This window comes from Aquarana catesbeiana, linkage group LG04 (assembly GCF_042186555.1).
Source record: "Aquarana catesbeiana isolate 2022-GZ linkage group LG04, ASM4218655v1, whole genome shotgun sequence".
Lineage (NCBI taxonomy): Eukaryota > Metazoa > Chordata > Amphibia > Anura > Ranidae > Aquarana > Aquarana catesbeiana.
This window is the reverse complement of record NC_133327.1, coordinates 434,505,004-434,532,969: the sequence shown is the minus strand read 5'-3', so window position 1 is coordinate 434,532,969 and position 27,966 is coordinate 434,505,004. Positions and strand designations below refer to the sequence as shown.

The 27,966-nt window shown below is 41.4% G+C and overlaps 1 protein-coding gene across 5 annotated transcripts in view; it reads left to right on the top strand.

The window, feature by feature from the left end:
- Window positions 1–27,966, top strand: part of PHACTR2 (phosphatase and actin regulator 2) — a 327,171-nt gene that overhangs the window by 129,459 nt on the left and 169,746 nt on the right. Inside the window, exon 1 of one of the 5 annotated variants that reach the window (XM_073627413.1) lies at window positions 260–525. The exons of the other annotated variants lie outside the window; for them this stretch is intronic. Coding sequence (XP_073483514.1) covers window positions 480–525 — 46 coding nt within the window. The 5' untranslated portion in view covers window positions 260–479. Of the gene's footprint in view, window positions 1–259; window positions 526–27,966 lie in introns of those variants that run through there. 5 annotated transcript variants of the gene reach the window in all.

Sequence of the window (27,966 nt, the reverse complement as noted above, 5' to 3'; positions counted from 1 at the left end):
TTGTCATTTCATCATTTATTGATGAGAATACGATTGTATCCATGAGGAAAGTATGTGGAAAACAATGAATAATATTGGTAATAAATGAGGAATGTATGAGAGGTGTGATGATGAGTGATTGGGACTAGAGATGGATGATTATTGCAGTGTGTATGGAGAGAAGAGAGAAGAAGAGTCTGCTGGTCGTGTAGAGGGGAGGAGAGTGCTGAGAGGAGTGAAGAGATGTATGAGGAGGAGGAGAGGAGGAGGAGGAGGAGGAGAGGAGGGATGTGACCTGTGACCCGCACTAATCTCCACCAGGAATGACAGGCATTCAGTGTACTGAGTACAGGAACACAGGAGTCCGGACTGAGCACACACCGGAGGAGGAGGAGGAGGAGGACATGAGTCTATGAGTCTATGGGGGGATTACTTCTACCGGGAATGTACGGGAGCCTGAGACACGGCCGACTGTGAGGAGCCCCTCCTGGAGGCTGACAATGGGGCAGACCTCCGTCTCTACTCTGTCCGGGCAGGCGAGCAGCGGTAAGTACGTGTGTGTGATGTGTGTGTGTGTGTGTGTGTGCTACGAGGAGTGTCTGTAGTAAGTCTAACACGGGGCATGGGCACAGACTTCTATCTGTACTACGAGGAATGTCTACAGTAAGCTTAGCCCGGGGCATGGGTACAGACTTCTATGTTGTCTACAGCAAGCCTGGCACAGGGCATGGGCACAGACTACCATCTGTATTACAAGGAATGTCGACAGCAAGCCTAGTCCGGGGCATGGGTAGAGACTTATACTATGTTGTCTACAGCAAGCCTAGTACAGGGCATGTATACAGACTTCTACTATGTTGTGTACAGCAAGCCTGGTACAGGGCATGGGTACAGATTTCTACTATGTTGTGTCCACAGCAAGCCCTAGCCCAAGGAATGGGTACAGACTTCTATCTGTACTAAGAGAGGTGTATGCACTGCAGTAAGCCTACCAAGGGGCATGGGCACAGAACTCTACTATGGGGTGTCTACAACAAGCCTAGCACGGGGCATGGGTACAGACTTCTACTATGGGGGGTGTCTACAGCAAGCCTGGTACAGGGCATGGGTACAGACTTCTACTATGTTGTGTCTACAGCAAGCCCTATCCCAAGGAATGGGTACAGACTTCTATCTGTACTAGGAGAGGTGTATGCTTTGCAGTAAGCCTACCAAGGGGCATGGGCACAGACGTCTACTATGAGGGGTGTCTACAACAAGCCTAGCACAGGACATGGTACAGACTTCTACTATGGGGGGTGTCTACAGCAAGCCTAGCACAGGGCATGGGTACAGACCATAGGTGTGTGCAGCCTATTGCATTAGGGTGTGCACCCTAAAGCTCAAATCTACGTGCGTGTTTATATGTCTACATACTCTGTTTCCCCGAAAATAAGACCTAGCGTGAATGTCGGTGATGGCTGCAATATAACCCCTACCCCCAAAATAAGCCCTACCCTGTTTCCCTGAAAATAAGCCCTACCCTGAAAATAAGACCTACAAGGACTTTAACTAGGGCTTATTTGGGGGGTAGGGCTTATATTGCAACCATCACTGACAATCATGCTAGGTCTTATTTTCGGGGAAACAGGGTATATATGACCTCGGCACATTGATCTCCCAGCCGCCACGGTGAAAGAGAAGTGCATAAACACTTCTCTTATGGCAGAGCCGGTAAGAGGGAGATCTTTCCCATCTTCCTGCAGGCACACAGAGCGATAATGCTAATGCGCATGGGGTGATTAGGGTGTGCCCAGGCACACCCAGCACACCCTGTGCGCACGCCTATGGTACAGACTTCTATCTGTACTATGAAGGGTGGTCTACAGCAAATCTAAAACGTGTAATGGGTACAGACTACTTTTTATACTATGAGCGGCCGTCTACAGCAAGCCTAGCACAGGGCATGGGCACAGACGTCTACTATGAGGGGTGTCTACAGCAAGCTCCCTTAAGCACAGTAATGTAACCACACAAGGGCTGTATCCATGCCGCTGTACCCAGGTGGTACCATAAGTGAATGGAGATGAGCCGCAACCACCTGGCTGTGCCAGCATTTTGATGGTTAAAGCAGGTGGCAAGGAGGTGACTTATCCCATCTTCACCACCCATCAAAAGCCTCTGAAAAGGGATCCACCATGGACCCCTTTTCAGAAGAACAGCAAGCACTGCCATGTGTGTCAATGAGCCCAAAAAGGAACCTAAATTATAACTAAAGGCTCATTCACTTGGCCAACCAGAGGGGCAGCAAAAGCTATTGGCTGAGCTGCTGTTTTACTGTCCCCCCCACTCGCCCACCTAAACACAAACGTGCTCAGGGCTGTACACGTGAGGCAAAAATAAACCACTTGCAGTCCTGCCACCAAACATAACCTATTCAAGCAAATGGGACCACATCCAAGCTGTGCCCCAATTGGGTGCAATGCAGTAGGTAGTCATTTGAGGGTTAAAACATTAGACGAGGAGGTAACATGTCTGCGGTGGATCGCTTTTCAGCAGTAGTGATAGCTGCATGTCTGAATGAGCCATTAAGGCAAACTTTTTTTTTTTTCTTTTAGATTTGGATATAGTGAAGAGTGATTAGAACACCTATTAGGTTTTTCTTGCAGCCTGAGCCCCCATTAGGGAGATTCACCCTCTTTATTTGTCCAGGTGACCATTATCACTGAAAGTAAAAGAAAATCCCAAAAGTTGGGTTGTCACCAGAACAGAAATAGAGGGGAAATTTTCCAATGGGGACACTAGTTCTGGTGACAACCAGGGAATCCGTCACTTTGGAGGAATGTCCTCTGACTTCCTGTTGTGGCTATGGGACAAATACTTAAACCCTTACTCTACCCAGAATGGAAAAATACAAAAGACTTGCCTTTAGGGAGGAACTCAGTGCTTACTATCACAATTCAAATGTTATATTCCAAATATTTGTCTCTTTATCAGAAGAAGAAGAAAAAATCAGATTCTGGGGGGGGGGGGGGGGGGGGTAGTTCTGCTTTAAGCATTTGAAAATGAAACCCGGAAGCTGATTGGTTGCCATGCAAAGCTGCTCCAGATCCTGTCTGCTCCAGTCTAATGCCGCGTACACACGATCGGAAATTCGGCCAGCAAAAGACCGATGAGATCTTTTGGTCGGAAAATGCGACCATTTGTATGCTCCATCGGACTTTTGCTGGCCGAATTCCAGCCAGCAAAAGATTGAGAGCAGGTTCTCAATTTTTCGGTCGGAAAAAGTTCCTATCTGAAAATGCGATCGTCTGTAGCAATTCCGACACGCAAAATTCCTACGCATGCTCGGAAACAATGCGACGCATGCTCGGAAGCATTGAACTTCATTTTCTCGTCGTAGTGTTGTACATCATCGCGTTCTTGATGGTCGAAAGTTCAGAGAACTTTTGTGTGACCGTGTGTATGCAAGCCAAGCTTGAGCGGAATCCCGTCGGAAAAGCCATCATATCTTTTTCCGACCAAAATCCCGATTGTGTGTACGCAGCATAATGATAGACACGCTTCAGTTTTTTATCCAATTGATGTGTATTTTAGAATGATCGAGTCCGCATTACTTCCCTTCCAGCCGATTTAGACTCAGTTTAGATTGTCTATAATCAAACTGAATCGATAATTCAGGATGGAAAATTATCAATCATATTGCATCAATCGCAGCACAGAGATGTTGTGTTCAAGAACTCGATTGATCAGATTATGAGGGACAGGGAAAACCGACATGCTATCAGTAATTTACGATCATATCTTCCAACTATCGATCACAATCCATTTCCCTGTGTGTGTCTTATCAATTGACTATAGATTGATGAATTGATTGGAAACTAAATCCATCATTTATCAAAGTGTGTATATGGCCACCATTAGTAAATTGCTCTCAATGTATACAGATTACATGACACAGCTCTACTGTGGTCTGTACTGCATATGTTTACACTGTATTGGCAGGTCTTGCTGGGAATTGTAGTTCATCCTAATCTGGGAAGCTCTGGGCTACCAAATCCTCGTATAAAGTAGGGAAAAGTTTGACGAACATTCAGAATGATGGCCCGTCAGCTATTAATGTTGTGTACTTCATCTGACCAGGCATCCCTATTGATCTGTGCAGGATAATGAGCAGTGTGCACATAAGATGCAGTCATGCTCTTTGCTGATGATGGGGAATGTATGTGATGTGGCAGTATGTGCAAATCCATGTCTGCGGCGGCGTTGTCATCCTTTGCCTGATTTGAAATCGGAACCCTAATTGGATTGTTCTGTTGTTTCCTCTCCATTTTTATTTCTTCTTGGCCTTTTTTGCATGTTAATGCTACAGATCTCCTCCTGCTTCTTTCAGACACTTCCTATCTCCATGTACTCCAGCATAAGTTGCATGTTGTTGCTGTGGACCAGCTTCCTGACAGTGACGGTGGTGGACCATATTGGCGTGGCTGCTTGTAGTGCATGTTTGCAACTGGAGGACAGTCTCCCTATAGCAGGAAGAGCCTGAATAATGATCTTTATGGCAGGATCACCAAGTATTATTTTAATGAGGGATTGAAAGAAACTCTTGAAATGACAATAACATGTTAAACATTATATGAGAGTTCAACGATTGGACTTAATTTTACTTTAACCACTTGCTGACCAGCCACCGTAATTATACTGCGCCAGGTCGGCTCGTTCCCACTGTAGGTGTACATCGGCTTCTTTTGAGAGCCATGGCAGGCGTGCACACCCGATGCACAATGGGGGACCCGATGCGCGTGGCCGGCGGCCACGGTGTCCACTGCTTGTGCTATCAGCATGAATCACTTCTAATGCCCCGTACACACGGTCAGACATTGATCGGACATTCCGACAACAAAATCCTAGGATTTTTTCCGACGGATGTTGGCTCAAACTTGTCTTGCATACACACGGTCACACAAATGTTATCGGAAAATCCAATCGTCCTAAACGCGGTGATGTAAAACACGTATGTCGGGGCTATAAACGGGGCAGTAGCCAATAGCTTTCGTTTCTTAATTTATTCTGAGCATGCGTGGCACTTTGTGCGTCGGATTTGTATACGCATGATCGGAATTTCCGACAACGGATTTTGTTGTCGGAAAATTTTATAAAAAGCTCTCAAACTTTGTGTTTCAGAAACTCCGATGGAAAATGTGTGATGGAGCCCACACACGGTCGGAATTTCCAACAACAAGGTCCTATCACACATTTTCCGTCAGAAAATCCGACCGTGTGTATGGGGCATTACAAGTTTTCCTGACACCAAGAGAAAAAAAGGTGACAGGGGAGGGAGCTGATTGACAACCTCAGCTCTGTTCCTCTGTGCTGTGTAGAGGGGGTGTGTCCCTTCAGTCTTGTCTCCAATCAGCTCTCAAAGCTCTCCAAACATGGTATGTTTTCACCTTAATGCATGGAATGCATTAAGGTGAAAAACATTGAGGGTTTACAACCCCTTTAAGCTCTCTGCCCAGTTTTTTCTGAACTCACAAGCTTTAAAAAAACTGGACTTTGAACATATGTGGAGGAGAGAGGGTTGCAGATAAAAAGGTACAACTTATGTAGAAGGATTTGTTCCATCTCTGTGTATCACTTGAGGCCAGTCACTTCACTGGGTATATGGAGGGGTTTACAACAACTTTTAAATCCCCAAAAACTCCAGGAATTAGAAATAAACTAGGGGCCACCCCGCACTGCAAGGATTAACTGCTCACTATGTCTAGGTGGTACAGGAACAGCCATTTTTACTTACCCCATCCCCTCTTCCCTTATCTCCTTGAAGCTCCAGCTTGTGGTTGGTCCCTCGCTGTCATCATGTGACCCTGCACTGTATGTGGAGGAGACATGTGATTGCTGCAGGCAACTGCTTAGAGAGGACGATGCACCCTGCTGGAGCTTGGAATAAGATATTTCTCCTTATTCCAGCACCCCGAAATTTAACAAGCACTGAACTCTGGAGCGTATTATTTTTTATTTCCATTTCTTTTTTTTTTTTTTTGGAAGGGGGAAGGGGGGTCCTATCTGTAGAGTGCACATACCAAGTATGGTGTATCTTGGCAGGAGGGTTTGTATTTGTTAATTATCCCTATACCTGCAAATAGTACCTGCCACATTATGTGAAGGTGAAGGAAGGGTCATGCACTTTATTACTGTGTTTAATAGGAGTTTCTCTTGTCTGCGTGGTTCCTTGTCTCAGGCCTCTTACCTCTGTGCGTCCCTCCTGTCGTCTTGGTGCATCTGGTTGGGACATTTGCAGTGACTAGCCTGTGAAAGTCTATGCACAATACAGCTAGATGGCCCTGTGTGCAAGAGGCTTTATGCTTGTAGTTCCATTGAGGAAAGGTGATAACATTTTAGGCTAGGTTTAGCCATGTGTCATTATTTACCACACCTCTGAAACGTGATCCACAATAAATTCCTTTCAGTGGTGTTTTTAACCCTGTAATTGATGCACAACCATACTGCGACCATGTGCATGCCATGTGGTTGCAGAGTGGCCCCATTGACTTCATTGGGTCGTGTTGGCTGTGGTACTGCCTGCTGAGCTTGAAAGGGGGGATCGTTTTTCTGCAGCATGCATGCACCCCCATCTGTCTGTTTCTGCAGGCTAACTGCAAGTGTAAATGAGCCCTTAGGAGTCTAGGAGGTGATATGCATTTTTTTTATTGCTTGTGTGTTTTGTGGAACACTTTATTGTTGGAGAGCAGAGACAACAAAAGTACCCTCTGTGTTAATGGAAGAGAGAATGGAGTATCCTGCTGGGACCACTGTTTGATTGTTGACATTCAGGCTAATTCAGGCCATATAGTTTTTAATGTTTACTGGTGTAGTGAACAATGGCCTGGAAGAAGGCCTTGGAATAATTTGAGGTGATACATTGTGTCCCAGGAGTAGCAGTCATACTAGTCATACAAGTTCATTCCGGAATGTTTGATCTCTTGTAGAGGTCAGCTAAGGTAAATAAGGTATGTAGGAAGGGCACTGACCTACTGTATACATTCCTATGGAACCACATTACAGGAAGTTTACTCATATGTACTAGGGGAAGTTCATAAAGGGTATCGTAGACAGAAAAAAAGAAACAAATAATATATATAAAAAAAAAATTAAAAATAAATAAAATAAACTTATATATTAGGCTGACACTGAGGACAGGGTGTCCATGCTGGATCCTCCATCCTCAGTGTACGCCTTCCCTCTGGCCACTGCACCCATCACAGTGACAGGCATATGGTGGAGGAGTTCTGTAGTGGGTGGGCAGACCCTGACAGGGAACTGAGAGACTACTTCCCAGTCAGGTCCTCCTTGCATGTGATTGACAGCGCACAGCAGTGGGCAGGTTCATAGACTCTATTTAGTCCAATAGCTTTGTTTGAATCTGTTCACGGCCATTTGTTGTCAATCAAAAGCAAGGTAGACCTAATGGTGTACTAATTTCTTAGTTCCCCATCAGGCTTTGCTCATCCAACAGGCACTGTGGCCATGGAGACTATCAGGGGTGCCTCCCTTGTGATTTAAATCATTTCCCAAATATGGGCATTGCCATATCTGGGTAATGATATTTTGTATTTTAATACAGTACAGGTACTTATTTAGCGCCGTTACTTTATGCAGCTATATGTATGTATGTGTGTGTTTGTGTGTGTGTGTATGTGTGTGTGTATATGTATATATATATATATATATATATATATATATATATATATATATATATATATATATATATATATATACACACACACCACTTGCCCTCCAGGAGATTTACCACCTTCAAGACCATTGACACTGCGTTACTTTAACTGACAATTGCGTGGCCATGCAACGCTGTACATAAAGGAACTGTACTATATCCTTTTTTCGCCACAAATAGCCCAGTGGGAGTAAACAATGCCCAATCTTTGGTATTGGGGGAGAAATAGTTGGTGTCAGTGGGAGGAATAATAAATGGTGTTGCGCTCCACACTAGTGTGCTTTAGACCCCTTTCACGCTGGGGCACTTTTCAGGCATTTTAGCGCTAAAAATAGCACCTGTAAAGTGCCTCTCATGCCTCCCCAGTGTGAAATCCTGAGTGCTTTCACACTGGGGCGGTGCGCTTGGGGGACAGAAAAAAAAGTCCTGCAAGCAGCATCTTTGGGGCAGTGCGGAAGTGGTGTATACAGCACTCCCAAAACACCCTGCCCATTGAAATGAATGGGTAGCGCTGCCAAAGCACCTGCAAAGCGCTTAGGCAGCTCCACAACACAGGCGCATTTAATCCTTTCTTCGACTGCTAGCGGGGGTTTAAAGTGCCCTGCTAGTGGCCGAAAAGCACCGCTATAACAGCGGTAAAGCGCCTCTAAAACTAGTGGCGCTTTACCACTAATGCCAGCACCTCCCCAGTGTGAAAGTACCCTTGGTGCTATGATATGACATATGATTACATAAACAAATAATAGCATATACACTGACTAAGCAGTATGTGTGCACCCCAAAGTGATTCTAGGTGCCAACATGAAACAAAAACGCATGTGAATAAAAAAGATCAAAAATATTATAAGTGTCGTCAGACAACCATTATAGAACATATGGTGTAGTCCACAATATTGCTCTGTGCTCTTCTGGCCCTACTTCACTATGCTGTATCAAACGTGCTTCATGCCGTGTGCAACCACTCTGATTAGAAGGAAGAGGAAACATCTGTGTTATTGATACCCTGGAGGAGTACCTCTAGACACCCTGGGAAGGACAAAAGCATTATTAGATGATACCAGTGTATATGATCCACTATCCCAGGTGAGAGCAAAACTGCTGCAGGGGTTGTATTTTTGTCTTATGTTGGCACTTAGAATCACTTTGGGGTGCACACACACGCTGCTTCATCAGTGTATATGGTAATATTTTTTTATGTAATCATATAAATCATATAAGCAATAAAGCACAAGCACAGTGGTGTGGAAAGCAACAGCATTTATTCATTTTTTTTTTTTTTTTTTGCTTATTCACTTGTTTATGAGAATGTGGAAAGTGTGGGCGATTCAGGTAGAAGAATTTTAGATATGTTTAATGTTTTTCTACACTTTTAAACATAGATACATAGCAGGGCACAGTATATCAACTGTATAGTTTAGTGGAAGGAATTATACCCCATCTTTGGTGTCAGTGGCAGCAATAATGCCTCAAGGGCCAGGTAAAGGCAGGCAAAGGGCTGCGTATTGGAGACCACTGCCCTTTACCATTCTTACATCTACATATAAGAACCAATTTAGACAAGTGCTAATTAACCTACCAGCATGTCTTTGGAGTGTGGGAGGAAACTAGAGTGCCCAGAAGAAACCCACACAGGCACAGGGAGAACATGCAGACTATGTATCAACAGTATTCCTGTCCCCTCTGTTCACATTTGGCTTTGGCTCCCGGCCAACAGACAAATAGGGGCAAGGATAGAACACTGTGCTCCAGGAATGTGTCACATTCATGACGGCATCGATGGCATCGAAGCATAGAACACGCCCACTCTGAGCACCGACATCTCTGTACGCCAGCTCAGCGCTGGTCTAACTTTCCACCACTTTCCTAATCAGTGAACTTGGGGTAACCTTTAAGGCCCCTTTCACACTGGGTGGCGTCGGTAAAACGGTGCTATTTTTAGCGCCGCTTTACCGTTGTTTTAGTGGCGGTATTCAGCCGCTAGTGAGGGCGGTTTTACCCCCCTGCTAGCAGCCGAGAAATGGTTAAAACCACCGCAAAGCGCTGCTGAAGCAGCGCTATGCCGGTGGTATAGCTGCGCTGCCCCATTGATTTCAATGGGCAGGAGCGATGTATATACCGCTCCTTCACCGCTTCAAAGATGCTGCTAGCAGGACTTTTTTTAACGTTCTGCCAGAGCACTGCTCCAGTGTGAAAGCCCTCGGGGCTTTCACATTGGAGACACAGCAGCGGCTCTTTCAGGGCACTTTGCAGGCGCTATTTTTAGCGCTGTAGCACCTGCAAAGCGCCCCAGTGTGAAAGGGGTCTTAAGAATCTGTCACTGCTATAGCGATAAGGTGGAAGGTGGTGATAGTAAGAACTACCTGAATTTGTTGCACGTGTTGGTAATTAGTGCAGATATTTGCCTGAATTAGGTGCAGGAAGTTCTAAAGTTCTAAAGAGACAGAGAAGTGTCATTACTTCCCCAGACTGCGTAGTGAGAAAGTGAAAGGTGAAAGAAAATACTGTACAGATTTGATAGCCCAACATCAAACACTTAGGCTTACTGTATGTACACGGGACGTTGTTTAACCTCTCCTGAACGATTTAACTAGACAGCTAGAAACCAGCGTCTAGAAGCATTTGTAAAGCGTTTTTTTTTAAATGAAAAAGTCTGTAAACGAAGCGCTGTTAAACGTGAGTTACCGCGTTTAGCAGCGTTTACAAGCTGTTACAGGCATTTGGCGTTGCAAATGCCTCTGAACGTCCATCTGAACCCATTTTTGTTTTGCGTTCCAAAAAATGTTTCTAAACTCAACTGCTTTGAAACGACCCTGTGTACATGTACTGATAAGATAAGCTATAGAGGAGAGTTCTGGGGCAGCTGAAAAAAAATACCCAACTGCTCCTAAATGTCTGTTTACCAGCAGCAGTGTACATGAGGCTTTATGCTAGCAGATGGCTTTGACTGTGCAGAGAGTGTAATGGATTTTCCAGTGACATAATCAGGAAAACACCAACTCACAACTTCACTAGACAGAACTTGGGGTGGGGCTTCACATACTGGCGGACAAATACTTTCTTTTCATGTGTGTTTTCCAAAATAAATTCAACAGATTTTTTATTGTGAGAGTCATTTCTGATTGTTAGAAAAAACGTTTATTGACAATTCAGTGCTAAACAGATTTGGCTTGTGCTGTACATTTCTTACATGTATTAGATTAGGAATTCACTGAGTGCTTTCTGGATATCAGCTATGTTATCCTGCCTGTTGTAATGAATTGCAGATGTCTGCTGACAGTAAAAACAAGGCGAGCCTACGTTTAGTTCCATCACTTGGGTTGTGAACACCTCTTGTTCTGGCGGTGCAGCTGTCATTTTCCCTTTTCACAGTCAGACATTGCAGAGGCCTCTAGACTTCCTCTCCAGATCATCGAGCAAAATGTTCTTGATAAACTTTCCACTAATCACAATGTGCTACCCACTTGCAGATTTCCTGTTCAATATAGATTGTAATGTTGATATAGCACAGCTATGTTTCTGTGAAGACTCCGACTTTCTTACAGTTGCAGGACAATGTACTATCTTTTTTTTTTTGCAATATAAGAAGGAAGGAAGTGGTCTTCTGGCACAGAATGAACAGCAGACATAAAGCTTTTCTCTGTGCCTTGATTGTTTAACCATTGTGAGGCATTTATGAGGTGGTATTTCCAAGGTTATCAAACATATTATTATATTATCTTAGGCAGTCTCTAGTAGATTTCCAAAATGTAAAATATATGAGTTAGAGTGGCCTTTCTCAACCCATTTACCAAGGGTCTTAGGGAAGCCCTACATCAATGTGATTTAGCCCTTTTTGTCCTGTACAGAATGCATAAATGAAAGTGGTTGTAAAGATTCAGATATTTTACCGTAATGCATTCTCTGCATTAGGCCCCTTTCACACGAATGGATCATTCAGGTCCACCTGTCAGTTTTGTCGGCGGACCTGAACGGGCACTCCATGTTAGTCTATGGAGCGACGGATGTCAGCGGTGACATGTCTGCTGACATCCGACCCAGTCCAATCCACTAAAATCAGACGGATGGCCCTACGTTCGCATCCGTCCCTGGTGGATCGGATTGGGTGAGATTGGATGAAAACGGACATACTGTCCGTTTTCATCCAATCTCTCCATAGCAGTCAGCGACGCTCGACAAGCCCCTCCCCGCTCAGTGAGCAGAGAGGGACCTGTCATCCGCCGACTCAGCAGAGATCAATGGAAAGATCTCCCGCTGAGCTGGTTAACTCTGTGGCAGCAGATCCGCCTCGTGGGAATGAAGCCTTAAGGTAAAAAACTATTTGGTGCAGCTTCCCCCCCAAATACTTACTTAAACCTTATCTCGATCCAGCACTGTGCCCAAAAGCAGCATTGCAAATCTCTCTCCCTCATCTCATTACTGGACTTGGTGTGAACCAATAGCTGCTGTCAATTAAATCCAGTAGTAAGGGAGAAAAGGGCGGGGCCAAGCCACACAGTGTGCGTGTGAATAAACACACACAACGCATCTTGGGATCGAGCAGGCATGTGTGCCACCATAGAAAACAGCTTCCTATGTTGGCATGAGAGGAGGAGCCCAGAGTGTTGGCGGGGGACCCCAGAAGAGGAGAATTGGGGCTGCTCTGTGCAAAATCATTGCACTGCACAGGTAAGTATGATGTTTGTTTTTTTTAAAACATTTATAATCACTTTAAGATAATATATTGAATGCTATAAAATCATTAATTCCTTTTGAAGCTACATCTTCATTTATTCAAAAAAAATTAAAGAAAAAAAACTAAAATATGTAGCTTGCATGATGCTAACATATCAGTATAAAGGTGCCCCTATAGATTAGTTGATCATCAGTCTTTGGATAACAATCTCTGTAGCTTTTCTTAACCTTTTCACCCCAGAGGAACCCTTAAAATATTTTTTAGGTCTCTGGGAACCAATAAATGTAACTATACCTACAACTAGGGCTGCAACTAACGATTATTTTCATAATCGATTAGTTGGCCGATTTATTATTTCGATTAATCGATTCATAGTATAATAACCTTAAAACTGTGGTGTATAATTTAGTTAATATGTAAAGTTTAAAATAAAAGGCACTTTCTTCTTAAATATCTCTATGCACTGATAAATATAAATAACCAACTATATGGTTAGGGAGCAACATTTCTAATCCACTCTGAGAATAACAGACAGAAGAGATATACTGTATATGCTATTATATACTTATATACTGTAATGCCACGTACACACCAGTTTTGCCGTCGGAATAAACTCCGAAGGTTTCTCCGATGGAATTCCAATCAGGCGGTCTTGCCTACACACGGCCACACCAAAGTCCAACCGTCAGACAACACGTACGATGGGGCTATAAAAAGGAAGTTCAATAGCCAGTAGCCAATAGCTTCCGTTTTGTACTTGCTTCAGAGCATGCGTCGTTTTTGGTCCGTCGGAACAGCATACAGACGAGCGGTTTCTAGGTCCGTCAGAATTTTTGGAAAAAAGTCTGATGAGGCATACACACGATCGAAATAGATGATGAAAAGCTTCTGTCGGACTTTTTCTGTCGGACATTCCGCTCGTGTGTACGCGGCTTTAGAGGTTGAATTTGGTAAATATCATCAGACCCAGAGATCAAATTTTTTATTTAAAGAAAAAAAGAAAATTAAAGACTGTTTTGTCGATTTTCAGACAGAAGTGTAATATATTATGTATGACAGACTCCCTTGTCATAGGCAGGTGGCTTGATAAAAGCTCCCTGTGCCTGCTGTCATTTATGCTGGCCATACAAAAACAATGTCTTCCTTCAAAAGAAAATTTGTTTTAAGAACGTTCGTTTGATTTTCTAATCATTAGTGGGGGTCAAATCAACGTTCGTTTTCGACCACAGTGTTGGGAAAGTTTGAAGGAGCAGAATGGAAAACTTCTTGGTCAAAGGAATTTTCAGACACTGTATGTGGTTTTTGTTCAGCAATTACATTCATTTAAAAAGTGAATGTTAAAAGCAAGAGAAATTTTCAAACAACACTCCTTTCATTTAACGAATGTACAAAGATTTTTCGTATGAATATTCTCGTCCGAAAATTGATACGTGTATGGCCAGCATAAGGCTCAGTTCACACCTATGCAGTTTGCTTTTGATCCGTTTTCTGCAGTGCTTATTGCTGTGAGTTTTTGCACATTCAATTTTGCTATGATTTGTGTTTTAGCATTTTTTATGCTTTTTTTTTTGGTCATTTTGTTATTGAGCAGATTAAAAATCGTGGCAACAACGCACTACATGCTTTTCTGCACCTTTTCCATTGAAGTCTATTGAACCCAAAAAAAGCACCGTTTTGCATTGAAAAAAGTCCTTAAACCCTTTCCAAATATGCAGCGGCTGAAAAAAGCATAGATGTGAATCATAGTTAATCAGGTTAAATGAACTGTAGTGCGTTTGTGCAAAAAGCACTAAGCGCATAGGTGTGAACTAGGCCTAAGACGTTTAGTAGCAGCAGAATGCTTTTTTTTTGATCACCTATCATCAGGGGTTTAAAAAAACAAAAATGTGCCCTTTTATAGTACAAAAAGAGCAGATAATCGCTACTATAAGGGGTTCATTCATACTGTGAAACAGTGAAAGTAATAATAAATATAATATATATACCCAAAAGTAGGATATATGGGCATTATAACTAGGAGTCAGACATAAAGCTATATGAAGGGTAGAAGGGAGATATAAATCTTTTATATTAAAGTAGTACTAAAAGCTGAGACTTTTTTTTTCATAGATATGATCATTTTAAATATAATGCACAATACTGGTAAAAGTTTACTTTAAATGTAATTGTAATGCCTTCTATTACCTCCAGTCTATCAGCCGCCCTCCACCTTCTCTGGGTTCAAATGCTGATCTTCCCTGCACACAGTCTTTTAAAGTGATTTTTTTAAATATTATTTATTTTTTTTTTAAAACAACAAACATGTTATACTTACCTGCTCTGGTTTTGGTAATGGTTTTGTACAGAGCAGCCCTGATTCTCCTCCTCTCGGTTCCCCCACTGACGCTTCTGGCTCCTTCTGCCTTCAGAGTGCCCCAAATAGCAAGCTGCAAATTATAGTATAGAGTGCCACTATAGCAAGGTAAAAAAAACTTCTGACTTTTAGAACCACTCACTTCCTGCCCAGGACTACATGTCCCATGAGGCATTGCTCCTCACACATACACAAGTTCTCAGGCACTTGCTGACATATATGGATGGTGCACTGAGCTGTATGTGTGCTTCACTGTATTTCCTGATATGTAAAAAAAAAAAGGAAATTCTGTATGCAGGCCGATTTAATCGATTATGAAAATAGTTGACAACTATTTTCATAATCAATTAGTTGTGGATTAATCGACTAGTTGTTTCAACACAACTATTCATCTGCATCGGCAACCTAGTGTGTTAAATGCCCACTTGCTCTTTGGGACAAAATTAATTTCAGTAATCTTGAAATGAAATGAATAATAACCGAAAAGAAACTCAAATGCAAATGGTGGTGTTCTCTACTACTAGTGGTCAGTGTAGAGGTAACCTGTTACGTTGGAAACAGGGACTCTCGCATATGTGTTTTTCCATGATATACCTGTTACATTGGTAGCCAGTGGATAATTGCCTCCTTGCATTAGTGGTCACTGTGGGTGGAAGAAGAATTTTCAGCTGCTTAAGGAACCCCTTGCAGCCTCTAGAAGAACCTTGGTTGAAAAAGGCTGATCCATTGTCTATGAGCTACTTGCCATTTTGTCATAGAAAATGTAATTTAGGTGAGTTAGAAAGAAGGCTGCGTTGGATAGGCCAACTGCTTTTAGGGATCACACAATAAGTTTGAAAACCTTGTATGATTGCTGCTGTTCCCTCTGAAATAGGTGACCCAGGGAGATGTCTGCCTTGTTGTGTCTTCTTCCTATGTACCCTTTCCCTCTCCATTCAGTTAAACGCGGAAGCTTGGAAAATAAAATGTACATGTTTAGGAATCTGCTCACCAATAGATAGATACAATGTGCCTTCAGGTTGTTGATTGTGTACAGATTCACTTGCTCTTGTATATCTATTGCCAGCTTGCCATGCTTTTGCCAGCTTAAGGAGAAGGATGTTATTGAGCGAGTTGTTTGTTTGGGTTTTTCCTATGGTTCCTCCCTTGATTTTTCTTTGTTGGGAGAACACTTCTGTCACTCTGGGTTTGCATAAGTAGCTATTTGACAGCAATCAGCTGTTGCCAGATTCACTGTTTTCCAGTAACAAACAAATAACAGGTCTTGAAAAGCATTAAGAAATGAGAAACGTTTACCTAAATGTCAAGCATCTGGTAAATGACTAAGCTTGAAACTATGATGTATAATAGTTTAGCATGTGCATTTAAGATTTTACTCGCATAGTAGTAAGTCATTCACGATGGCAACCATTCATGTTTTTAAAATCCTCATCAAAAGATCAGGAAAAACCCACCAGTCCTTTTAATTGTGTTACTTTATTTGCTGTAAGTTGTCTATAACCACATAGATGCACATTAGCTAATTAGGCAGCTGTAGATATTCCATACTTCGTTATGTGTGGCTAGAGCAGGTTTGAGCGCAAATAAAAAAGGGCCAAATTGAGTGGAGGAACTCTTCAAGGGGCCTCAACAGATCTACTGGTTAAAAAACTGCTAAAAAACATTACTTACATTGTAATGATAGTAAAATCTTTAGCCACTGATATTTTATCAAACAAGAAAAAAAGGAAAGCAGTTTGTAAAGTATTTTAACAGCAAATGTATGCATGGAAATGTAGGCTTTTTACTAGGCCTGGAACATTATAAAATTCATATGAGCAAGGGGCACAAAAAAAGTTGTCGGGGGCTGGAAGTGACCACAAATCTTCAGTTTTACATACCTGGGGTAAAATGACATGGGGCTGTCAGAGGAGCTATGGTCTTCCATTGACCCCAGCAGACTCCCTTGGCAGGCTCATTTTAAAGAGTGAGGGAATCTATGTGTTGGGTGGGATTATTTGGCTGATAGCTTATTTAACCCTTCAGATATAAATGACACCAGAAGAGTCTGTGTGTCATATAGAAGCTCATGTTTCATGGATATAGGTTATTCAAATAGTGGGTTGGTTGTTGAAGACATCTTACAGCCATCCATTGGCCATGCATTGTAAACCAGAGAGATCAGTGTAACTATCCTGTGACCAAAAACTCAAAGCAATGTCTTCTTTGTACTGTAATACTGATACTCAATTACTGAAAGAAAACCTAGATCTTTGTCCTGGATTATATTGATTATTATTGATGTATTATTGATTGACTACAAGCTTTTTTATTTGTAATTGTATTAAAGTTTGTCCATGCAGCCAGATGTGTCTATTGGTGGACAGCTGGAAATCAAAGACTGAAGTCCTGGCTTACATGAGCTATGCTTTTCTAAATGTTGATAATCATCATTATAGTGTGGAAAGTATTCTCTTTAATGTATAACATTAATATGCATTTTGCATTATGAAAAGTCCCACTTTATTTCCTATATATGTTTCTAGGAATGGGGAACTTATTACATGTGGGTGTGTCCAGTAAAATAGGAGCTGAGCATAAAGGGCACTGGTAATAAATGGCAATCAGAATTCAAGGCTTGTCTGATTTATTACTGTGGATCCGAGCTGGTTATTATAATCTTGAGTCAAAGTAAGGTGTATCTTTTTCAAGTAGAGAATGTGACTTTCACTGCTGGAGAATAAATCATTTTAATTTATAACTGTATGATAATGATGATGATTATAATAATGATAGTAACACAAGTGCCAGTAAGATTCGTTAATTAATAAATGTACCTATTAGGTGTGTTTGTTTACATGTTATTATATTCTTGCAGATTGTGTTTTTTTTTCTTTTCTTTTGTAACAAACATTGAAATATTGTCTTCTAGGGAGAAGAATTTCTCCAGAATGTGTATTTTATTTAACAGTAGTCAGAGGTGACTTCCATGTATATTCCTTATCAAGTGAATGTTGTATGTGAGCAAAGCCACCTGGCTGTTCTGTATATAAGGACATTACAATGTGTGAAGGACACTACAGCTATTACCCAAAGAATATGCAGATGTAGAAAATATGGTTTTGGACTATATACTGTATTGTAAATAAAATCACAAAATAGGTTGAATTGTATGAGCCAATAATAAAAAAGAAATGTGGGAATGTATAAAAAACAAACCTACAGCATCAATACAATGCTACAGCTGCCCCCTGCTGGTCCTAAACAGAATTAAGTGATCAAATATCGCTGATTGCTCAGTTCTCGGGTCTGCTCTGAGCACAGTGGTGACTGCCAGTCATCTGCTCTTTGCTCTGCCCCTCCCATGCTCACTGGAGCTCTGGGCTTTGGAGGTTGGCTTAGGTTCTCGCTGAGGCTGAGCCAGCTGCCATTCAGGCATCTGGACGAATCCGAACATTATTGTTGGGATCCACGCAGAGCCTGGACCAGCTCTGTAATATCAGCCAACAGTAGACTTTAGCCCGCTATCAGCTGAATCTTGATGACAGGAGTGCAGAACTAAGTGCACCCCTGTGACCCACAGGAGAAGTAGGGCCAAAAGAGACATACTTCTCCTTTTTAAGTTGGCTCTATTTATTGATAAAATGTTATATAAAATTTTATAATGTCTTTTTATTCCAAATGCTAACGTATCTGATATGCTGAGTGATTATAATATTTAGAGCCATTCAACACAAATCTGTTGCCCCCTGAAAGAAAATGAGCTAACATCTGATTGGATGCTCTGGGCAGCAGTTGTATACTTCATGTTCTTCAGTTTTTACAGATGAGGTCCACTGTGTGCCAATCCTAGTATTCAACAAATGATATTTAAACCTAACCACAATGTCTGACGTTATCAGTTATAAAGTAATAACGGGCTTTTGTGCCATTGGGTACATGGAGTTTCCATCTTTGGCTATTGGTTGACCTTGAACCAGAAAGAGTAAAATCTTGCCACAGATCTGGCTGCATTGGACATTTGCCATAGTCAGCTGCATCATGACATCATCGCATCCATTATGCGCAAGTAGCTTCTGGTGAGGTGCACTTAAAAGAGCTTTTTCCCCACAGAGGACAGCGCACACATCTGAGTCTTCATTATCCCAGGCTCCCCGGAGGAAAGATAAGCAAATTGGAATTATTCATATACTGTAAACATATTTTAAAAGCACTTTCATTATTCTACAAACAACCATAATCTTAGGAAGTTATAATGCTTTACTTTTCTATATTTCGCACAAAATGCTCAGTGAAGGGCCATCAGAAATATTCTTTGTTGTTCTGTTTTAGTATTGATTGTTGTGTCTTATTATTTACTGTGTTCATCACTGCGTATTTTCTCAACCGATCCATGTAATGAGGCTTCAAATTCCGCATCTTACTTGTCATTGCCACAGAAGATTTACTGTATTGTAAATGTAGATAGGTGTTTTCCATGGGTTTAATCCTTTTTAGATGCCTGTATAATTACTAAAGGAGTCTATAAATGTATGCTGCCTTTTTAATAGGGTGTGATTGGTGTAGGCTGTCACTTTGTAACACAATAATAACACTGTAATACTTGTTCTGAGAATTTACAGCGTCAAATGAAATGAAGTGTAATGTGTACAAAATAAGCACACAGGCTTTTGTGTACTTACTGAAATATAGGTTAGGGTGGCATGAGACTCCTGTCTTACTAAGGTGGGTTGTCATCAATTTGTCCTCAAAATCACAAGGACCATGATTTTGCGGAAACATACTGTACATGCATTATCACTTTCCTTTCCTCCATAGAAAAGTGAAGGATTAGCATTCATCACAAAACAAATAGGAAAATCCCTGTGCATGAAAATGACCACTGACTTCTGATTGTTACACTGTTACAGGCAACACTAGCTTTGTGACATCTAACCTTACACCAATGACTCTTTTCTTAGTGGACATTCCTTGAAGTATGACAATCCCTAGAGTACAGTAGCCTGCTAGCAAGATACCTGTATGATATCCTTTTTTTGGGAAGGGGGATGGAGTCATTTATGGGTTTTGGTGCAAAGAGCTGTAAACTGATAGTGTGCCATATAGTGAGTAGAGAATGGTACAGGGAGAAGGTCCTTACCTTTTTCTGCACAAATTGCTTAAACTATATTACAAGTGTACATTTCCATCTACAAGCCATGATTAAGCAAAATGTTATAATGGTAGTTCACCCTGGAGACTTGTTTGTTACTCCTTTGTTATTTCCGGAGAACAGTGGGACTCATCTTTCAAACATAATGCTTGGTGGGTGTGAAAGCATATTAGCAATTAAACTATATATTTCACATAGGCCTATTGTTAAAATCTACACTTGAACATAACTAAATGAAAATATTGCTGTGAAAAAAACGACTTTAGAATAGCCTAACACTAGGCTTAGATCAAATGATCTTAGGTTACCGAGAGCCTTATAGTTGTTTCATAACATTAAGGCTCCATGCACACTAGTATTTATTTTAAGCTTAAAAAACCCTGGAAAAATCATTGGATAAAAAATGGTGATTTTTTTTGTAGTAACGTTTTAGCAGCATTTTAGGAGCATTAGCGTTTTTTTGCACTAAAAGGAAAAAAAAGCTGAAAAAAGCTATTGGTAGCATTTAGGAGTGTTTCTGCTGGAAAAATGCTCCAAGAAACTCAAAAACATTTTTTTTTCTGCCCCTAGAGGCTGAAGCTCAAAAAATGCTAATAGCCTAAAGTAGTGTGCATGGACACATATGATAACACTATTTAGCTTTTAGGAGCTTAAAAAAAATGCTAGTGTGTATGGAGCCTAAAGACTGCAAAGAGTCTGGTGTCAAATGGTCCCTGTTGCTAAAACTAAGCTGACCATATACTGTAAGTTTTTTTTCTTTTTTTTTTTTTTTTTTTTTAGTTCAGCCAGCAGGTTAAACAGATTCTTCCATCCACATTAAGGAGGACAATGTAAGAATCCACCCCCTTAACCACCACCGTCAGAATACACTGATCAGTGGCTGCATTCACTGATCGACAACGGGTTTCCAGCACATCCCTTCAACAGAAGTCGATCGAACAATCAACTTCTATCCAGCAAGGGACTACCACACACTGATCGAAATTTGGCCAGTCCCTGCTGAACCAACCAAATTTCAATCAGTAGTGTATGGCTAGCTTTACAGTGACAAAAGAGGATACCCATTATGGTTGACCATCTTTACATGTATAAACACAACCTATGCATAGAAACAAGGTACCTCCCCATGTATTGTACTTGTAGAGATCTGCCTAGCAAGAAATTCAAATTGTTCATGTAGCAACGCGGCTCAGTGACACAAGATTTTAAAGTGTAACTAAAAGCAAATTTTTTTTTTTTTTTTTTTTTTTTTTTTAGTTTTGGATAGAGTGAAGAGGGATTAGATTACCTGTCAGTTTTTATTGCTGTCTGTGTCCCCATTCAGGAAAGTCACCCTATCTATTTGTCCTGTTTACTATTAACATTGAAAGTTAAAAATAAAGCCATATTTTGGGTTGTCCCCAGAAAAGTAAGAGGGGAAATTTTCCAATGGGGACACTAGTTCTTGTGAACTGGGGGTCCCCAAGGAATTCTCTTAATTTGCAGGGATTTCCTCTCACTTCCTGTTTGGCTATGGGACAGGAAGTGAAGGGAAATCTCCGCTAGGACATCGATGGCAAAAAATATTTTTATTATAACCACCCCCCGTTGCTGTATCCAAAATGGAAAAAAGTTTTGCCTGTAGTTCTACTTTAAGTTATCAACCTTGTTTATGTCCAGCACCACTCAGCAAGTTATTTTTAAACAGATAGACGTTTTACATATCGTTATATATTTAATTTTGTAAATGTAAAAGCATTTGGCTAAATCTTTTGCTGCCTATACATCTTTTATAATCAAAATGTGATGAAAGCTGCATTCTAGAAAACTGCTATCCTGATATTAATGACATGTTGCAGATGGGCCTTTTTTTTTTCTCTCAAAGTGAGTTCTCTACACTGGTGTTTCAGAAGAGTGCTTTGAGAAATGGCAATAATGGAGACATAATTTGCATGTAGATGCTTTCATGTCATATCCACCAAAGTTGATCTTAAGAAGACCGCTCTCCGCTGACGTCACTGCAATCAGTCCAGGTACCGCGTCATCCCGACTTCAGAAGTCTGGATCTCGCCAGCTGCCTTGACTGATAGCAGTCTCAGTGAGCTGCTGAGACGGCCTCTCCCCACCCCTCGACAGCTCAGCACTCCAGTGAGCGTGGAGGAACAGAGCAGGAGAGATGCTGACTGACAGTCAGCAGCTCTCTGCTCGGGAAGGAGTGAGAACCGAGCCATTGGCGGTGTTCGATGGCTCTGTTCTCAGTGCAGAGACTCCGGGGGATGGTCTAATGCTGCATCCACCTAGGTAAGTATGCATCTAAAAAAAAAAAACCCCATACTTCTCTTAAGTTATTCTAGAACAGAACATGCAGGAATAAGGAAGGGTGTGTATATGCTGGTGAGGGGGATTAACTTGCCCTTTTTTGCACTTCATGGGCAAAGGAAAGGACCACTTTATTGTAAACCATTGATAAAATCAGGCAATACAGAATAAACATATCATGAAGGGGACACCACTCCTATCTTCCAAACCTTGAAAATTGAGGTATAATTCAATTGGGGTTTCTGTTGGACTCCCAGCCTATATACAGGGGTTGGACAAAATTATGGAAACCAGTATGGTAAAAAGAACAAAATCGTTACCTAATATGGTGTTGGACTGCCTTTGACATCCAAAACAGCCTGAATTCTCCTGGAATTTTCCTTAATTGACAAATATATGTCTTGGATGGTGGATAGTGGAATATGATACCACTCTTCATGCAAAAATCCGGGTTAGAATCCTACGCAATGTCCTTTTTTGTCTCTTTCGGTCAGTTGACCATGACGACCATGCTTATCCATATCAGATGGCGTTTTTTGGAAACTGTATATGCCGTCATTACCTTTTTGATACTCTACCTTGCGACACCACAAATGAATTGGCAACTTCAGTCCCAGAGGCACCAGCTAAGTGGGCACCAACAATTTCCCTTTTATGAAACTTGGTAAGCGCTGACATGACTCCGTATTACTAGCAGCGCACACAGTGAATGACGTTCCCACCTATTGGCTAGATGTCTCATCACACAGCGAAAGCAAAAAAATGTTACATAACCATTGCATTTCAGCACAAACCATGTTGTTACTTTTACACCTGCAAATCATGTAGTGTTTCTATATTTTTCTCCAACCCCTGTATGTTTGTGTATGTGTATATACTGTATATACATATACATCTCCTGTTTCCTACATTTCCTCAAATATTTTGAGATTTGTTTGTGGCCAGCATTAGGCCAAGTCCAGCCAAATAGAGAGATCTGACCATCCTTTCTGCAATAAGTCTCCATTCAGGTGATAATATAGAATTTGGCATGTGTGCAGTAAACCTCTATTTCCTTGGGAAATGCTGAGACCATTCAGATGCTATTTCTAGTATGCAGTGGTATATTATTGGTAAACAGTAGGCATTTTATGACCATATGGGCTGTAAAGGAAACCCTCATAATACCCCAGAATTTGAAGGGGAAAGCTTATACTGAGCCAGCATTTTTTGCTGTGTCACGCTGCCTGGAATGCTGCCTGCATGTCTTCAGTGTACCAGATGGTCTAAATATGCTGCACCCCCCGCCTCCCCAGATGTTAATGTTTAGAAGCTGAGCACAATGCAGTGAGTAGTCACTTATACATCTAAGGCAGCGCACACATTAGTAATTTTTTTTTTTGTTCAACCAGCGGGTTAAACGAAAACAAATCGCCCAGTTCCCCCATCCACACACTTGGCGTGGATGGAGGAATCCTTTCTGCTGATTTATTGTAGTCTGACAGTGGGGAAACTTCCCCGCCATCAGAACACACTGATCCAACACTGCTGGCTATAGAATGCTGCGCTGATTGATTGGGAAAAACCAGACAGGGTAGTTGTACAGAAGTTGATCGGTAGATTGTGCAAATGAATAACTCCTGCAACTGCAACAACACCCACACGTCTTCAAAGTATACATAAAATGTGACAATAAATCGGTAGATTGACTTCTGTACAACCAGCCTGCCCATACATGAATCAATTTTCGATCCATGTATGGCCATCTTAAGTCTGTATGAACACATACTTAAAGGGATTGTATAATGTTTTCAGTTATTGCTCAGATAACATTATTTAAATCACATGATCTCCTTTACATACTTATCAGTGAGCTTTCATTTTTTTAAAACCTTGTTTCTACGTTTGGTGTCTAGTTATATGTGTACATGGGGATAGTGTTATTTGCGCTTTACTTATGTAGATCCTCAGCCTTCTGCCAATGAGATCCCGGGGAATGGTGAGAACTCCAAATCTTGTGTGAAGATGCTGCAGCACAGTGCTAAGAGTGTCTTTGGAGTACTCTACGTTTCCCAGATCTAGCCTACGTCACCCTTGACTAGACACAGCAGATGAAAGGCGGAAAAAGGTTAGTTAACTATGTAATCTTTCCTCCTAAAGTTCTTTAATGTTTATGCTGCTTTTTCTGCTTAAAAAAAAGCAGATCTTGCATTTTAGATGCCACGTCTGCTTTAAAATGTTACTAAATGCAGGACCCTGCATTCACTATATCTGGTCTCTCACGATACACAGAACATGGAAATGCAATTATTTTAGTAAATATAAACTGCTAAATACCTTTTCTCATCAGCAGTATATAGCAGTTTTGTGCCTTCTATCAGCTTCCGGCCGAGCACTGGTTAAAGCTTATTGGAGGAGATTCATTCTCTTCTGACTGTCCTTGACCCTCTGTACAGTGCTGATTGGTCCTGTGCTGATCACATGCACCCTCCCAAAACAAAAAAATCTTTAGCAATACACACCAAACTGAGCATGTGCAGAGTGCCCATAAGTCTCTTTACTATCAGGAGATGGAATGGGGACTGTGGAAGAAGGGGAGGATTAGACAGGATCAAACAGCCTTTTTACACAGTGCACAGAATTAACCACTTAGATTTCACAGTGAGTGTAACAAGCATGCTTTACTGCATATACACACTGATTTTACTGTTGTGGGTTTAGCAACAGGACCTGTTCAAACTAGAACATGTGAGCTCCAGTTTTTGACAGCCCATTCATTTAAATGGGCTGCAAAACGTGCCAGAACATCGAAAAAGTAGTGCACGCACTACTTTTTTAGATCACGCTGCACCAAACCAATGCGGTACCATGCTGCTTGGTGGCTGCAAACATACTACATTTGCGAGATGCGTTTGGTGGGCCATTAATAATTAATGGCACCCACACAGGGCTTGCAAGTGCAGCGTGTTCACATGAGGTGTGGGAAACGTGCACAGAATGCGCCTTTCGTATACCTTTTTCCATTGTGAGCCAGCCTTATAATGATATATATATAGTCTATATATGCAAATGCACCAAGTGCAATATGGCACAACACCCCATGGATATGTTATATTAAAGTCTTGTTATTTTTGTTATTTAAGAGAAAAAAAAAAAAAATGTTCTATTTACCTACTCTGTGCAGTGGTTTTGCACAGAGCAGCCCCAATCCTCCTCTTCTCGGGTCCCTCGCCAACACTTTTGGCCCACCCCCCCTGCTAAGGGCACCCAAGCAGGCTCGCTCCCAAGGCACACTCATACACACAGAGCTGTGGCTTGGCCCGCCCCCTCCCTCTCCTGATGGCTCCTGATGCTGCCTCAGCTAATGAGTGAGAGTCCCTGGAGAATCGAGGCTCTTGTGCACATCACTGGATCGCAATGGGGATCCAGTAAGTATCAGAGGGCCCGGGGGGGGGGGGGGGGGGGCTGCTGCACATAGAAGACCTTTAGAACCACTTTAAGTCCTAGCAACTAGGACTGTCAGAACTTTCAGACTTGTTGATAAACACCTTAAACGTGCACAGCAAATACATGTGGGTAATAGGTTGTTTTTTTTCCCCCCTGTTATTTATGAGCTTGTAGTAATGCAAGTAATTTACAGGCAGCCCATAGAATTCTGTGGCACTCACTGGGGCAAGCATAGCATGTAGCCAGATCAGATAAGTCCTGAACTAGAATAAAAATTGCTACATATGCTCATCTGCTTTCAGCTCTGCATTCTTATTGAATACAGGTGTCTGTAAGGGAGAGGGGGTTGTATAACTCTTGTGTATATAATTTAATTTTCACTGTAAATCCTTAGGTCCACACACATTCTTTACAGCTATCCAAACAAAAAAGGAATGATAATATGATTTTCCCTGGGATCAGCATGTGCTTTTACTAAAAGCAAAGGATGAGAAGCAGCAGGCTTTTTATGTTTGCTGAAAATGGCTTCAGATGTAAATATCCAACCGTTTGGATCTCTTGAAAAGCTGGCACCAGTCTACTGAGGTCTGTTTTTGTAGTCTTTCTCACTGAATAGAGTAGGAAGTTATCGTGATTGTTCCAAAAACATTTACACCGTGCAAAAACGTCACCCTGTGCTGGGACTCAAGTATACTATGTACCCCAGGTGTTTAACCAAGGACCCCCAGTGGTTGGTGGGTACCTGTGATCTTAGGAGCAGTCTATATACTACACTTACATCACAAGACTGTCTTTCTGTCCACCATTACTATATTAGATCCTACTTCAGATCCAGCACCACCCCCAAAACCTGTTATAAGTTTTTATTTCTGTCTGCATCCTTGTTCAGAATATTAATTCTCACTTGTTGTCCTAGTTGTCAATAGGATAGAAAGTAAAGGGAAAGCCAAAATTATACTGAAGTAAAAACTAAATCTTTCAACGTATACTTTTTTTTCGGTGACAGCTATTAAAGACTAGATTTCCCCTCTTTTGGAGAGACTTCTTCTCATTTTCTGTTGTTTTTATGGAAAGGTAGCATGAGATATGTCTCCAATGGGGGCAAAATTAGCTATAGAAATATGGCAGATGGTCTGTAGCCTTTACCCACTGTATCCATAACTGGAGAAAAAGTCTGCTTGGAGTTCCCCTTTGCCATGTACTACCCGTCTTCCAAGACTTTGTTAGAGTCTAAAAGACATCAGCAGGCATCTGTAGTGCCTATTTTCTGTATTAAAATAGCATGCAAGTTGTGTCCCTTCGTAATCCTAATCCACTCATAGCTTCCTCGAAGGTTCAGCATGTTGAACATCTAGAAAAGTCAGAGGTCAAAACGTGTCCTCAGGAACCAATTACAGTGCTTAATTAATTATATGCAAAGTAGAAGTCGGCACTAGACTGAAAAATATTGGCAGCTATCACCGCAGGTCAATATACATAAACCTCCCAAATAATATACTTTTATAGGGTGCAGTGCCAAAATATAATGTGAAAACAATTAACAAGTGAAAAGAAAAGAGAGATCACAAAAAGTAAATAACCTTGAAACTCAAGTGAACATGTAAGAAACTGCCCTAAAGGAGCAAATGTCATATAATGTAATATAATAAAGTCCACTATTTAAATCCTCCCTGTACTTCCACCAAATAGAGTGATGACACTACTGTATTATCTAGCCACCATCAATGCACACTTACTGACTCCCAAGCTGTAAAGCTTAAAGCCAACAACCTCTGTAGGACCTCAGTTATAGGAGCAGAGCAAACCTCTTCTTCAGAAAGCCATCCACACTTAAACAGTGATTCTCAAGTAAGATGGCTTATGGTCCCGTGACCGGAAACAGCAACAAGACGTAGGCATGTAGCTGTCCCAATGTGTTTCATTCAATAGCACATCTTCAGGGGACACTACTACACTACTGCTTAATTATAGTTATAGGTATTGTCAAAGAACCACATGTAAACATCTTACCGCAGCACCCATGGTTTCATATTCATACACTGCATATCTTTTCTCGTAAGTCATCATGCAAACCACAGTCTCCTCCATAGCTGGAGTGAAGATCTGCTCTCCATCACATACACGAAGTATCCAGTAGGGCCTCAAGAATACTTGTAATGGGGAAAGCAAACCCAAAAAAAGATTTATACAACATGCTTATGTAAGGGAAAGAGTGGATCTATTGGATCAGTTGACTACAGAATATTTACATCTGATGCTGGTGAATCAGATGAAGGTTCTGTTGTTTGTGAAGTTTCTTTTTGCAAATCAGTTTGTAATTCCCAGTGAACGTGAAGGATAGAGTTGGAAGAGTTTATTTTATCACTCATATATTAGTTGCAGAAGAGTATCCA